The sequence below is a fragment of the Panthera uncia genome (genome assembly GCF_023721935.1).
Source record: "Panthera uncia isolate 11264 chromosome C1 unlocalized genomic scaffold, Puncia_PCG_1.0 HiC_scaffold_4, whole genome shotgun sequence".
Classification (NCBI taxonomy): domain Eukaryota; kingdom Metazoa; phylum Chordata; class Mammalia; order Carnivora; family Felidae; genus Panthera; species Panthera uncia.
The window spans coordinates 20,107,889-20,121,466 of record NW_026057585.1 but is presented as its reverse complement, the minus strand read 5'-3'; the positions used below and the strand labels follow the sequence as shown (position 1 = coordinate 20,121,466).

General features: G+C 42.4%; 2 protein-coding genes across 2 annotated transcripts in view; one reads left to right on the top strand and one right to left on the bottom strand.

Moving 5' to 3' along the window:
• Positions 1 to 10,787, bottom strand: part of EXTL2 (exostosin like glycosyltransferase 2) — a 30,677-nt gene extending 19,890 nt beyond the window's left edge. Inside the window, exons 1-3 of the mRNA XM_049616706.1 lie at positions 10,352 to 10,787; positions 9,683 to 9,841; positions 7,280 to 7,357 (exon numbers count right to left, since the gene is read on the bottom strand). Coding sequence (XP_049472663.1) covers positions 7,280 to 7,284 — 5 coding nt within the window. The 5' untranslated portion in view covers positions 7,285 to 7,357; positions 9,683 to 9,841; positions 10,352 to 10,787. The remainder of the gene's footprint in view (positions 1 to 7,279; positions 7,358 to 9,682; positions 9,842 to 10,351) is intronic.
• Positions 10,788 to 10,877: 90 nt separating this feature from the next.
• Positions 10,878 to 13,578, top strand: part of SLC30A7 (solute carrier family 30 member 7) — an 82,572-nt gene continuing 79,871 nt past the window's right edge. Inside the window, exons 1-2 of the mRNA XM_049616705.1 lie at positions 10,878 to 11,160; positions 11,382 to 11,483. Coding sequence (XP_049472662.1) covers positions 11,081 to 11,160; positions 11,382 to 11,483 — 182 coding nt within the window. The 5' untranslated portion in view covers positions 10,878 to 11,080. The remainder of the gene's footprint in view (positions 11,161 to 11,381; positions 11,484 to 13,578) is intronic.

Here is a 13,578-nt window from a genome sequence, read left to right as displayed (position 1 = left end):
CCCTGCTTCCACTGGAGCCCAGTTACACTCCTAAAGATTTGGAGTGGATTTCCAGAAAAGGGGGAAGTAAGATGCCAGGACAAAAGTGGTTTCAGGATCCTGAAGGTAAGATCCTCTTACCCGCGGCACTTGGGCGGCGCATGGTGGGTCAGCTCCACCAAGGGACTCATCTGGGAAAAACGAAGATGGCGGAATTAGTGCGGAGAAAGTTCAGGGCGCAAGGGCTGGGAAAAGAGATTGAAGAGGTGGTTGAAAGATGTGTAAGCTGTGCCCAAGTAAATCAGGGTGCAAATAGGAAGGTTTCAGAAGCTAAAAGAGATAGAGGAATTGAGCCAGGCCGCTTTTGGGAAGTAGATTTTACTGAGATTAAACCAGGGAAATACGGATATAAATATTTGCTTGTTTTTGTAGACACCTTCTCCGGGTGGGTCAAGGCATTCCCCACTAAATCAGAAACGGCTCAGGCGACAGTTAAGAAATTATTAAATGAAATAATCCCTAGATTCGGGCTGCCTCTGAGCATAGGATCGGACAATGGCCCGGCCTTCACGGCGCAGGTGTCCCAGGGTCTGGCCCAGGCATTGGGAATAGATTGGAAATTACACTGTGCATATAGACCCCAGAGCTCGGGTCAAGTAGAAAGGATGAATAGGACCCTAAAAGAGACCTTAACCAAATTGTCCCTTGAGACAGGCGAAAATTGGGTTGATGTCCTGCCTTTTGCCCTTTTGCGAGCGCGTTGTACTCCATTTGTCAAGGGATTTTCCCCTTATGAAATTTTATTCGGCAGACCTCCACCTATCCTGCCGAGGCTAGGAGACGATGTAATGGAACAGTTGGAACAGGACCATTTGCTGGCTTCGCTCATGGCCCTGCAACATGTACAGAAGGAAATAACCAGGGCCTTGAGAGAAGCCTTCACTCATCCTCCTGTTCTTCCCCACCCCTTTCAACCAGGAGACTTAGTCTGGGTCAAAAGGCACGAGCCTAAAACCCTGGAGCCGCGCTGGAAAGGACCACACACCGTGATTCTGACTACACCCACGGCCGTGAAGGTAGATGGTGTCCGAACCTGGATTCATCACTCTCAGGTTAAGAAAAACTGCGTGAAGGCGGGAACAACCCAGACTGATGCAGAACCAGATAACAAAGAGCAATGGAAGGTTCAAAGGCATCCAGAAGATCCTTTAAAGCTAAGACTGATGCGGGAATAATAATTTTCTGGGTTTGTATGGTGATAAGTGTGGGGGACTGTATGGAATTGCATCCCCTATCTTTTTGGCCATACCAATGGGAACTCAGGGACACTGTCACGGGAAAGGTGATAGCATCTAATACCTCTTCCACTGTGCCTTGTTTTTTGTTTGATTTATGCGACTTGGTGGGGGACTCATGGGGGACTCTAGTTACTAATTATAAACAGCCAACGGGCTTCGCTCCTCCGGTCCCTGAAAACCCCTATATGGTTACCTATGGATGTGGACACAGGGATCAAGAACAAAAATTGGCTAACATACCAGGGTTATACAGTTGCCCTGCAAATAGAAAGGTCGAATGTGAAGGAAAAGGCCAATACCATTGTGCAAAATGGGGTTGTGAAACGCTGGCCCCCTGGCTGGCAGGACAGGGCCATGATCCCTTAATCACCCTCCTTAGAACTCCAGATCCCAAATGTAAGACTCAAGGAAAATGTAACCCAACAAAAATATGTTTAAAAAAGGTTTCTAGTTCCAGTACCTTTTCCTCTTCCTGGGACACTGGACACACTTGGGGTCTCAGGATGTATGCTCCAGGAGTTGACAAGGGCATTTCCTTTACTATACAACGGGTTAAAAGAAAAACTCCACCCAATCCGGTAGGGCCAAACAAGGATATGATTTTACACCCCCCCACTCTTTCCGACTGTCCCTTCCCAACCTACCCCGCAATCGGGTGCCCCCACAAAGTTGGAATTACCAACTACAGGTCATATCCAGAACCCGTTCTCCCCTGAGACGCATTGGCTAGATGTAGTAGATTCTATGTATGCTTGGCTAAATTCATCTCACACCGAGATTGTACAAGATTGTTGGCTGTGCTTAAACCCTAAACCTCCATATTATGTGGGAGTGGCTACAAATGCTAGCATTGGACAAGACATAGAAAAGCATGTTGTGAAATTGCTAAATCCAAGCACGACATTGTGCCCTTGGGGTTCACGACCAATTTTAACCCTAGGAGACCTCCAAGGGCCGGGTTGGTGTATAGTGTCCCAAGAATATAATTGGCAGAACTCCCCTTACAAAAACTCTTGTGCAGAAGTGTATATTCCAAGTAGTTCAGATACTGATAGCGCCCAAAATATAGCATACCGAGCCCTTACTGGAGCCTGGTTTGCTTGCTCATCAGGAATTACCCCCTGCATTGCAGCCACATACTTTGGGGTCGGCACCCAAGAGATTTGTATCCTAGTTCATATTCTCCCACAAATATACCTATATAGCGGAGAAGCAGGGAGAGAACACTTACGTCTATTTGAAGGACATTCCAGGGTAAAAAGGGCAGCACCAGTCCTCATTCCACTCCTAGTGGGACTGGGAATTGCAGGATCCACAGCTATTGGAACTGCTGGACTCATTGTGGGGGACCAAAATTTCAAAACTGTAAGCAAGCAAGTGGACCGAGACCTAGGCTACTTGGAAACTTCAATTTCTCGGCTAGAACACCAAGTAGACTCTTTAGCTGAGGTTGTATTACAAAACAGAAGAGGGCTTGATTTACTCTTCATGAAGGAGGGGGGCCTCTGCGTGGCCCTCGGAGAAACATGCTGTTTTTATGCGAACAATTCTGGAGTAATCCGAGACACTCTCAGTTTGGTCAGGGATAATCTTAGGGCCAGGGAACGTGCCAGGGAAGCCAGCAATAATTGGTATCAGAGTTTATTCTCTTGGTCCCCCTGGCTCACATCATTGCTTACAGCCGTAGCTGGGCCACTGCTATTGTTACTTCTCGGGTTAACTATTGGCCCGTGCATTATCAATTGGTTAGTACAATATGTTAAGAAGCGAGTTAGTGAAATAAAAATTATGATGATCAGGTCCAATTATATCCCCTTAGTTCCTAATGATGAATCAAGGGATTGATTCACTGACAAGAAAAGGGGGAAATGTAAGGGTTAAATTGTAGTGTAGGGCTAATGCTTAGCTTGAAAAATAACAGCTTTGTGTTGACATTGAAGGTTAAGAGATAACAGCCTTGCTTTACTCTTATAAATTACGCCTCATACTCTTGTAAATTAGGCTTCACCAATTAAGGAAGCAAAAGTTCAAAGAAAAGAGCATCAGAGGCAGGGTCAAGGAGATCCACTGGTTGCAACTTAGAGGCAGAAAGTCTAAAGTAAACACCTCATTAGGCAACTGTTTCTAACTCATCTGGAAATTGTTTCTTTGTTCTGTTCCCAGGTGATGATAAAACGATGTGATCGGTTATAAAAACTCTGTACCCCGGCTGTTCGGGGCCGCGCTCTTATCAAGAGTGTTGGTCCCGATCGGTCGGCCTTGCCTCTCATTGTAATAAACTTTGTTGTGACTGTCACTGGTGCCCGTAGCATTCTGTTTCAGGAGTCGTGTGGATGCAACAGTCTCAAGCGCAAGCCACCTTTCTACCATCAGTTCTGGGACCAAGCTACCTGATAAATACAAGATGTCCCACAACTCTCATTTCTCCCCCCCATCTTTTCAAAGATATTCTGCATTGAAATACCTTTGCACATTCTTGTTTCCACGGAAGCTCTAGGAGAAGACCCGATTTGCCTTGGGGGAGTCATCACTCGTTAGATAAGATCACCCTTGTGAATTTCCCCAAACCTTTAGGGACTAACAAAAATCAGAAGCTATATGACTCCATCTGGCAGGCACTATACATGATTAACCAACAGACAATACAATCTTACCTAGCTGAGAAATGAAAATTTAGTTTCGATTCAGAAACTGACAAAAAAAACAACAACAACAAAAAAACCCTTAGACTTCAGGACAATTGGCAGAAAAAGAAAACTAAGTGAGAACACTGCCCCCAAGTGCCATTCACTATTGCCCAGAGTAAGCCTCTTGCATTACAATTTCGAGCCACGCAAACTAGAATTTACTTCATGGCAAAACATAGAATGCTAGCAATAGTACATGAAGGTCACTTTTCTTCAGAAGTCTTTTCCAGGTGCTCTACGGTATCCTGGGAAGTTTGGCTGTTAGTATTTTCCCCATATTCAAGAAACTCATTCTTTTCACTGCTATTTTTTTAAGTGCCATACCGCTTTTCTCATCCTTTTCCAACTTTTTTTAATGTTTATTCATTTTTGCAAGACAGAGAGAGACAGCACAAGCAGGGGTGGGGCGGAGGGGGGCGGGGGGACACAGAATCTGAAGCAGGCTCCAGGCTCTGAGCTGTCAGCACAGAGCCCGACATGGGGCTTGAACTCACGAACCATGAGATCATGACCTGAGCCGAAGTCAGATGCTCAACCGACGGAGCCACCCAGGCGCCCCTCCTTTACCAACTTCTATTCTCTGCTTCCTAAATGATTTTCCCTCACTTTTCCTCCTGAAGAACCCATCTGTTCTTACAAGGCTCTTCTTAATGCCCATTACTTTCTTCATAGGTCTAAATACATCAAAATAAGTTAAGTTATTTTGTGTTATTAATAAATATTCTGTATTTAGGAATAGGAAAAACTGGAGTGGGAATAGACTTATAGTCATAATAAATGATAAAAGTGTCCACAGTGTCAGATTCATCTTGTGATCATGCTGTATTTATGATCAATGGTACAGTGTTCTGAATGGACCATTCAGATGACCACAATCTAGATCACCTGTGTCATGGACTGGCTGCTAGCATGAACATGATTAGTCTTTTTTTATATTCACAGTCTAACTGCCAACATATATAAGATCCCTGACAGCCAATTTAAAGCCTGTCTTTTAGAAGGCTTAGTCCTGCAGTCACTTCATTCTGAAACTGTAGTTCTGAAACAGACGTGCTAAAGCAGATTTATAAAGAGCTACCTTTACTGCAAGACCACATTTGAATAGATAGATGCTGCAGCTACAGGTCATTTCTCACTACAAGCTGTAAGCAAAGAATTTCTGTACTGGGTACACTGAAGATCAAGTCCTCCTGTCGGCAGCCTGGCTGAGTGAGCCATTCTGAGCCATTTTATAGGTAAATCAAGGTTGAGTGAATACCAAGGGCAGCATTTAAAACAGGGACAACAGCCAATAAGTACCTGTGTTTCCATTTCCCTCTCCAATCCTACCCCATATCCATAGCAAAGGTTGCCCAAGAGTCCTGGCATTTTTTTTTTTCCTCCTAAGCCTCTACAAAAGCATCATACTCCTTTTTAATACTTCCTCAGACAGCTACTGTCAATTAACTGGATTTACTTAATCATCACTCATTCAAGAGGACATAATATATAATTGTTATGTGTAAAGTTTTTTTTAAAAGTACTGCCTCCTTTAATCGAGCCATTTGTTAGGGAGGCAGACAGCGAGGTCCTCTCTACCCTCAAAGCGCACAGGTTATGCTAGATAAAATTATGCTAGATAAAAGTTTGTTTTAGCCTTGCAGCCTTCACCCGGAACTGCCAATTAATTGCAGCTATGATGAAGATGATGATGATGATGATGTTTGGAGATGACCAATTCCATGGACATGTATTAGGGTCAGGAGCAGGAATGGCTTTATTTCTAAGAGGAACATCCACAACTTGTAAGGATCCAAGGAGTCAATGCATCCTAAGAAGAAAGCCTAGAAATAGAAAAGCATTTTTAGCTCAGTACAGTGCCATGCAAAATTAGTTCCAGAAATGGGTCAAAAAGAAACCAAGTACATCTGCAAATGTATTACTTTTACCATTCTAGGATAAGAGAGCTTTTCATTTGAACTTCTGTTTCAGTCACAGGAAAATGGAGGGAAGGCAAGACTGTCAGGCAACAGATCTCTGGAATATTCTATGGAACCTTCTTTCTGTTACAAAATACTGGTTTTCAGCAATAAACTCACATTCCAAAACAGCTCTCTAAGAGAAACAGATTTCATACGTATGAATTATAATTCATAAGTAGTTTCAGATATCAAACCTAACATCAAAGCAATCCTAATTCATATAAACTTTCTAACATTATTAGAGGAAGTCCGAAATACCATGGTAAATATTCATCAGTCAACATTTACAGGCCCCTCCCACCTGCACCAGACCGTCAGGCCCTAGGGATGGTAGTGCCCAGACCACCCAGTCCCTGCCCTCAGGGAGCTCAGCAACAGTAATGAAAATCGGCAGACCTCTGCCTTCTGTGTGCTACAGAATATCTCAAATCGGCAATGTTTCAAACTTTATAGAAGGAAATTAAAACGTATCCACCCCCATTTTGTAGATGGGATAGCTAAGACTGAGCACGTTAAATGATTTTCCCTGAGCACAGTAGGTCCCACCAAACTCCAAACCTCACACGTGAGTCACTTTGTATTTTCAGTGTCCTCTGCACAGTCTCTTATCTTCAGCTTTGTTCTAGTACCAGAGTATTTCAACTATATGGGTATTGGCTTTATTCTGTAAGCTGAACTATTTCAATGGATAAGACTAAAAAGAGGCCTTACAGTATTTTCTAGTATATGTGCTGCCGAAGCAAGCACCCTTACAGTATTTTCTAACAGACCCTGGCTCAAGTAAGAACTTTCATTTCCAAGGAAACAAGAGTATCTCTATAGGAAATCATTTTTCTCAGATAAAAATATTGGTACTACACTCATGTTCACAGCAGCATTACTCACAACAGTCAAAAGGTGGAAGCAATCCAATATCCATTAACAGAAGAATGGATAAACAAAATGTGTTATATACATACAGTGAAATATTATTTAGCCTGTAAGAGGAAGGAAATTCTAACACATGCTACACCATGGATGAATCTTGAGGATATTATGCTAAGTGAAATAAACCAGTCACAAAAGACAAATACAACGTGATTCCACTTATATGAGGTATCTAGAGTAGTTAAATTCATACAGATAAAAAGTAGAATGGTGGTTGCCAGGGCCTGGGGGAAGGAGGAAATGGGCAGTTGGTTAATGATACAGAGTTTTAGTTCTGCAAGATGAAAAAGTTCTGGAGATTGGTTGCTCAACAATGTAAATATACTTAACACTACTAAACTATACACTTGAAAACGGATAAGATAGCAAATATTATGTGTACTCTACCACAATTAAAAAAAAAAACAAAAAAAATACTGGTACTTACCTCATTATGGTAAAGTTTTAATTTTTTAAAAATTTCCTTTATGGCTTCTGTAATTGATAGGAACAGGATCTCTTGGCACTATTAGGGGAAATCAAAGAATTTTCTGTGATGTTTTTGTCAGTCATCAGGAGATTTTTAAAACTGCTTTCAATGCCATTGTCGATAGGCTTCAAATTATTTTTAGAAATTAAAATTAGGTGTTCTGTGTTTTAAAAGTTACATTTAGGGGCATTCACTTTTGAATGTACCTTCTCTGTAAAGAGAGCTTTCCTACTATTCTTACTTTCGAATCTTATATTCTAATAAACTTTTGTCTGCTGCTCAAAAAATAGATAAATAAATAAATATTTAGGCAGTGAGATAGACAATGTCTTCCTGTGAGGTTGCAGCTAATGCTGCTATATTTTTGTCTTCATCTTTGGGACGTATGTAGAGGCAGAAAAAAAATCACATCATCCTATCTAATGGGTTTGCACAACTGAAGCCTATATGCCATATATATGTGCCATGGAGCAAAACCATGGAATGCAATTTGCACTTATGCTCAATTTCTAGATTTTTAAGAATCTGTAGTTTTATACACCATCACAGTTTCTTTTTTCACTCGAGGTTCACAGGGCATTCAATTTGAAGCATCTAAAAAAGCATGGGGTCTAAATTGGGCTGCAGATAAATGCCAGGGTTGATCACTGAGGAATGACGGATGGCATCCTTCCTATTCCTTACTGACAACTGTCTGAAAGGAGCTGGAACCCTGACTGGAGATAAGCGTCTGCCCCTTTATTCTCTCTGCTTTCATTTCTCACAGTCCTCAATCACATGTCTGAGAAGCTGGGGGCTTTCTCTGTTGCTTAGTGCAATGCAATTAATTAGTGGAAGAAGATCTAAACAAATGTTCAAAAGTGCAGGATAGGAATCTACTTATTAGTTTTAAATGTTCATTACTATATCTATTTTATAACCTTAAAAACCCATTTAATCTTTTAAGACATGAAGGCATTAAGAATTATGGTTGGAGTCTTTCAAAATCCTGCCTCTGTAATGACCACCTGCATTGAGCTGAAGAATCATTTTTTGGTTTTCTGAAATAATGTTCCTTCATGATACAAGTTATTGAAGGGACAATAGGATGGCTGGGACAAAATGCTTGATACATACCAAAAGACTCTCTGAGTGACAGTTGTGTCCCTTTGCTACACCAAGGGCATACCTTGTACATATATTAAACATCAGACAATTCTAAAATCCTAGACTGATTTGCCTGCCACTCTCTCTCCTCACATCAGCTTCTTCCCAAAAAATTCTTCTGGGGAAAGAACTTTTGACTTAATTGGCTTTTTAATTGTTTCCCTCCAACTGTCTTGTGTCCAGCACAGAGCCTAGCAGATAGCAGACAATAAATGCTGAATGAAAGAAACTAAATTTAACTTTGATAGGACAATATATATTGGTCAACATATATAGAAGAAATATTTCAAGTGACAAAAGAACTGAGACACAAACATTTCCCACTCCTAGAACTTTCCCTGATTTAACTAGTGTCCAGTTTGTATTTCCAACAAAATGACTTTAGTATTGAAGTTGGTAATGATGCCATCCAAGACTGAAAGATGTGAAGTAGGACTGTCACTTTTTGAAGGGAGAAGGCCCTCACGGGAATATCTGTATCCTTCCGGGTGGGGAGTGGGGCAATTGGGGAGTCCCAGGAAACCATTGTAACTGAAATCAAACTTCAATTGCTCCAACTTGTATTTGAAAGGGATATGCAGATTTCTCCATAAACCAGCTGAGAAATTTCTTATTTGTAGCAATATAGGATAAAATGCAGAATTTATTTTCAAAGGCAGAATACAAAAACACAGGCTCAAATTGCATCTGACCTTGATGAATTAAGAGAACACTGGAAATCAGTTACTGAAAGCTGGTTATTTGCATACATCTCCCCCTCCTCTCCCCACTTGATCATATTGAAATAAAGCCGTTTGGAGAAAAACCCAATTACCATGGAAATACTTATCTTTAGCCTAGTTTGCACCCACTTAATGTTTCCCCAGCAGTGCAGTAGAGTAAAATTCAAAGTCTATGGCTAATATAAAAGCTTCCTAAAAAATATATGTAAATTCTACTGATTAAGAATATTTCTATGTTTAAGTTAAAATAATGATATATATGTCCAAAAAGGCAAAGAGAAAATACTCTTTCCAGAACTTAATTTCTGGAACCTAGATGTTTTACACAGCAATTTTAATTAACATGAACACTGAATAAAATTACATTTTCAAAAATAAAGCCAACGAATCCCTATCTCACTCACGCACAAAGTTCCAAGAACCAGAGCAAAACATGCATATATCCTTACTGCAAAAATTTTTTTACCACAAAAGCATTTTGCTATTTCCTTACCTCGAGTGCAGACGATTGCAGTGTGGACAGCAGATTTACTTGCTTGCAGCCTGGTTCTCATAGAACGGAAGGGGCCTCTCGCTTGCTCATTTTTTGTTTTTGTTTTTTTCTAAACCCAGCAGCGTGCATCCACCCAGCCTCATTCGCTGGATTGATAACCTGGAAAAAACACCGCCCGCAAAGTGAGCGCCTGAAGCAGGGGACAGTCCCCGGGTGGCCGCCCCTCCCTTTCGGTGACGCTCCACTTCCTGTTAAACTAAAAGGCAGTTCCCAAGACGCTCGGTTTTGTAGTTTCTAGCCCACTTCCAAAAGCCAGCCCTCCTTTCTCGCATTTCTTCCCCAAGGTAACAACTTTTAATCATTCACGTGATGGACCACCTGACCTCACCCAACCAAACAATTTTCCGGAAAGGCGCCCGCAGGAAGGTTCCAACCACTGTGGGTGACTGGGGCAGGCCCGAGGGCTCGTCTCCTTGCGCCCCGCGAGCCCTCGCATCCCACCGACCGGCCAGCTCCTCCAGCATTTCCCTCAAATGCGCAGGGCGGCTCTGACAAGAATTACAGCCGCGGCTGCGGCCCTCAGGATGACCTGGAAGTGAAGAGGGACCTGCACGAACTCGAATTTCGGGTGGTTCGCGGGCTGAGATTGTCCGGGAAGCAATGCCTTACCCAAACCTCAATTCCAACACGGTCTCCTAGGAGTTTCCTTTAAAGGGCGTCTTCTGATACATTTAACTTTCTTTAGAAAGACATTTATTGATTGCTTCCTACTTGGCAGTATGGAAGGTCAGGCGCTGTTTGGGGGGACCGGATTACTAGGATTTGGGTGCCCCAGAGTTCACCCAGCAAAACTATCACGCTTCCTGCGGGCTGGCAGCAACGCGTTCTGGGTTTTAAAGCCCTGCTACCTAAAGCACCGGGACTTAGTTAAGAGGGGGCAATGGCGAAAGGGCACGCGCTGGACACCAGCGCATCCGGGAACATCAGTAGGCGGTCGGGGTGGGCGAGAGCAGGCTCTCAACCAACCAGCCATCCTAGTCTGCGGGTCGCCACCTCAAGATTTTTTCGTTCCATCCCAGGCCAGCGCCTTAACTACCTACTAGTTGCCACCTTTTTCCGCCCCTACAGAGCCCCCGCCGTAAGCTCCGCCCCTCACCACGCAGCTCCCGCCCCCCCAGCCCCGCCTCCCCACTTCGTGTCCCAGGACTCGTTGCGCGGCCCGGGCCGGAAGTCGGCGAGTTCCCGGGTGTGTGTCTGTGTCTGTCTGTGTCTCGAAGCGGCACGCGGCCCGTGACAAACGCTGGGGAATCCCACCTGAGGCGTCGCCGCTGTCACTACCATCACCCACGGAGCCACTACTAGAGGGGAGTAGACCCGGCCCTTCGCCGGGCAGAGAAGATGTTACCCCTGTCCATCAAGGACGATGAATACAAACCACCCAAGTTCAATCTGTTCGGCAAGATTTCGGGCTGGTTTAGGTGCGGGGTGCTGTTTTTGCGGGAAAGGGGTATCCGGACGTAGGGGAGAAGGCCCAGACCTAAGGATGGCCCGAGATCCAGGGAGGGAGCATCAGGGACACCTTCCTTCGCTGTGAGGAAAGGAGCGTTTGGGCTGGGAGGGTCTTTAAACCGGGACCCAGCCTCCGGGTCCTGGCACCCCTTTGACTCTCCCGCCTCTTCTCCACTTTTATCACTCCCAGGTCTATCCTGTCGGACAAGACGTCCCGGAACCTGTTTTTCTTCCTGTGCCTGAACCTTTCTTTCGCTTTTGTTGAACTACTCTACGGCATCTGGAGCAACTGGTAACCAAAGGGAAAAGGGTTTGGGCGGAAGCAGGGGGTGGGGGAAACGAAGCAGTGTTTGCTTAATGCCACGTAGCTCCTCACCAGGAGGTTCAGGTCTTTGCTGTTCAGCTCTGCTGCTGAGTTGCTTTCTCATATCCACAGCAATCTGGCAAGGCTACGTTTAAGATCCGGGGCCCATCACGTGCAGCAGTTATTAAGATTTGGGTCCCCGCCCCCATCCCCCTCCCGCCCCCCCCCCCGCCCCGTCAAGTAAGAGTGACCAGTCTCTTCTTCATTTTGGCCGATGGAAAGAGTCATCCCTAACTACAAACCTTAGCTTTCCCACTTTCTTGGAATTAGAAGAAACCTGTTTCCTGCGTCTTTTGGGTGGGAGTGTTCCTTGCTTCTTTCTGGGGGAGTGGCATCTGGATTTCACCCTTAAGATCTGAGACGGAATATCTTAGATGTTCAACCTAATTTATTATTAAGAGCTTTATAAAGAAGCTATCCAAAGAAATATGTGTCATTCACTTCTCTTCTCTTTAATTTTATGCTGCAACTGTCTCATGATTTCCCTCTGGTCTTGATTGCAGTAGAAAATCCGGTACAGTTTTCTAAAAACTTACAGCCCCTGAATTGATGGGTTTTTGTGCCATCTTTGGGCTTTTTTGTTTTTGAACCTGCTTTGGGAAGAGGTAAATCCAGGAACTCTGGAATTGAAATATTATTATTTCCAGGTATTTACTGTTGAATAACTTAAGGTCTTGTAAAATTGTGCAGCTAACAATAAGATCGTTACATTTCTAAGTGTGCAGATTCCTCTTTAAATCTCATACTCATTTGAGAATCTGATAAAAGCCAACCCTCAAAATTTTATGTAAAACTTCAGGAGTGATATGGAGTTCCTTGAAATAGATTTTGAACCCTAGATTAAGAACCTATGCTATTTATGCTTTATTTTCTGTTACTTAGAGTTAGTCTCTTTCCTCTGTAGTCCATTTTTAGAGAGAATTGCTGTCCTTGATCTTTATCTCTATCGAGATTGAGCAATGACGTTAAATAAGATCACCATTTTTTGTGACATTTACATTTTTATATTAAAAAGTGGACTTCTTTTCAGTTCAGATGTCAACTCAATTTTATAAAAAATACTCAGCACATTATGAGGGTTATTGATTTAGTCACTACTTTAAAAGGAATATTGAGACATAGTAAAATCTTAGTGTATGTAATAACCATTTTGAACCCTCTGAGAAGCAGATATATGTATCTTGTAATATTAATATTCTTCAATGTATTATGCATGTTAAAAACACTATGTTATAGTATAATAGTCATGCTTTATTATAAATATACAGTGTTTATAATATATTTTGCTCTTCTTAAATTATGCCATATTGTGGCATGTGTACTGATTGTATTCAGGCTATAACTTGGTTTATATGTGTACACTTTACATTACAATACATTATCTTTCACTGTGGCCTTTTATGGCATAAATTACTATGTGAAATGTCTTGTTCAGGGGAATTATATTTGAAGTGCCCACATCACTTCTTTCGTGGAAAGTTAGGTATAAAGTAAATTTTTTGATCTGTAGAGATCTATTGAAGAAATTACAGTTGACCCTTGAACAACATGGGGATTAGGGAAATGAACCCTGTACAGTCAAAAATCTGTGTATAACTTTTGACTCCCCAAAAACTTAACTTCAAATAGCCTGCTGTCCACCATAATCCTTAGCGAGAACATAAAGTTGATTAACATGTACTTTATATATTATGTGTATTATGTTACTGTATTCTTACAATAAAGTAAGCTAGAGAAAAGAAAATGTTATTAAGAAAATCATAAGGAAGAGAAAATACATTTCTGGTACTGTACCAAATTGAAAAATAACTGCATATAAGTGAACAAGCCTGCATTGTTCAATCACTGTACTAAAACCATTGTTTTCCAAGCCGTTTGCCATTAGTCACCAGTACCGAAGGAAAACATCAGTGGTACATGACTTTTTCTTCTGCCCTTTGGTGGCTTGTTTTTCTAACCTTAGGATCTCTTTTCCTACAATTTACTCTCTTTGTGTTATTATATCTTCCACATTTGAAATCTA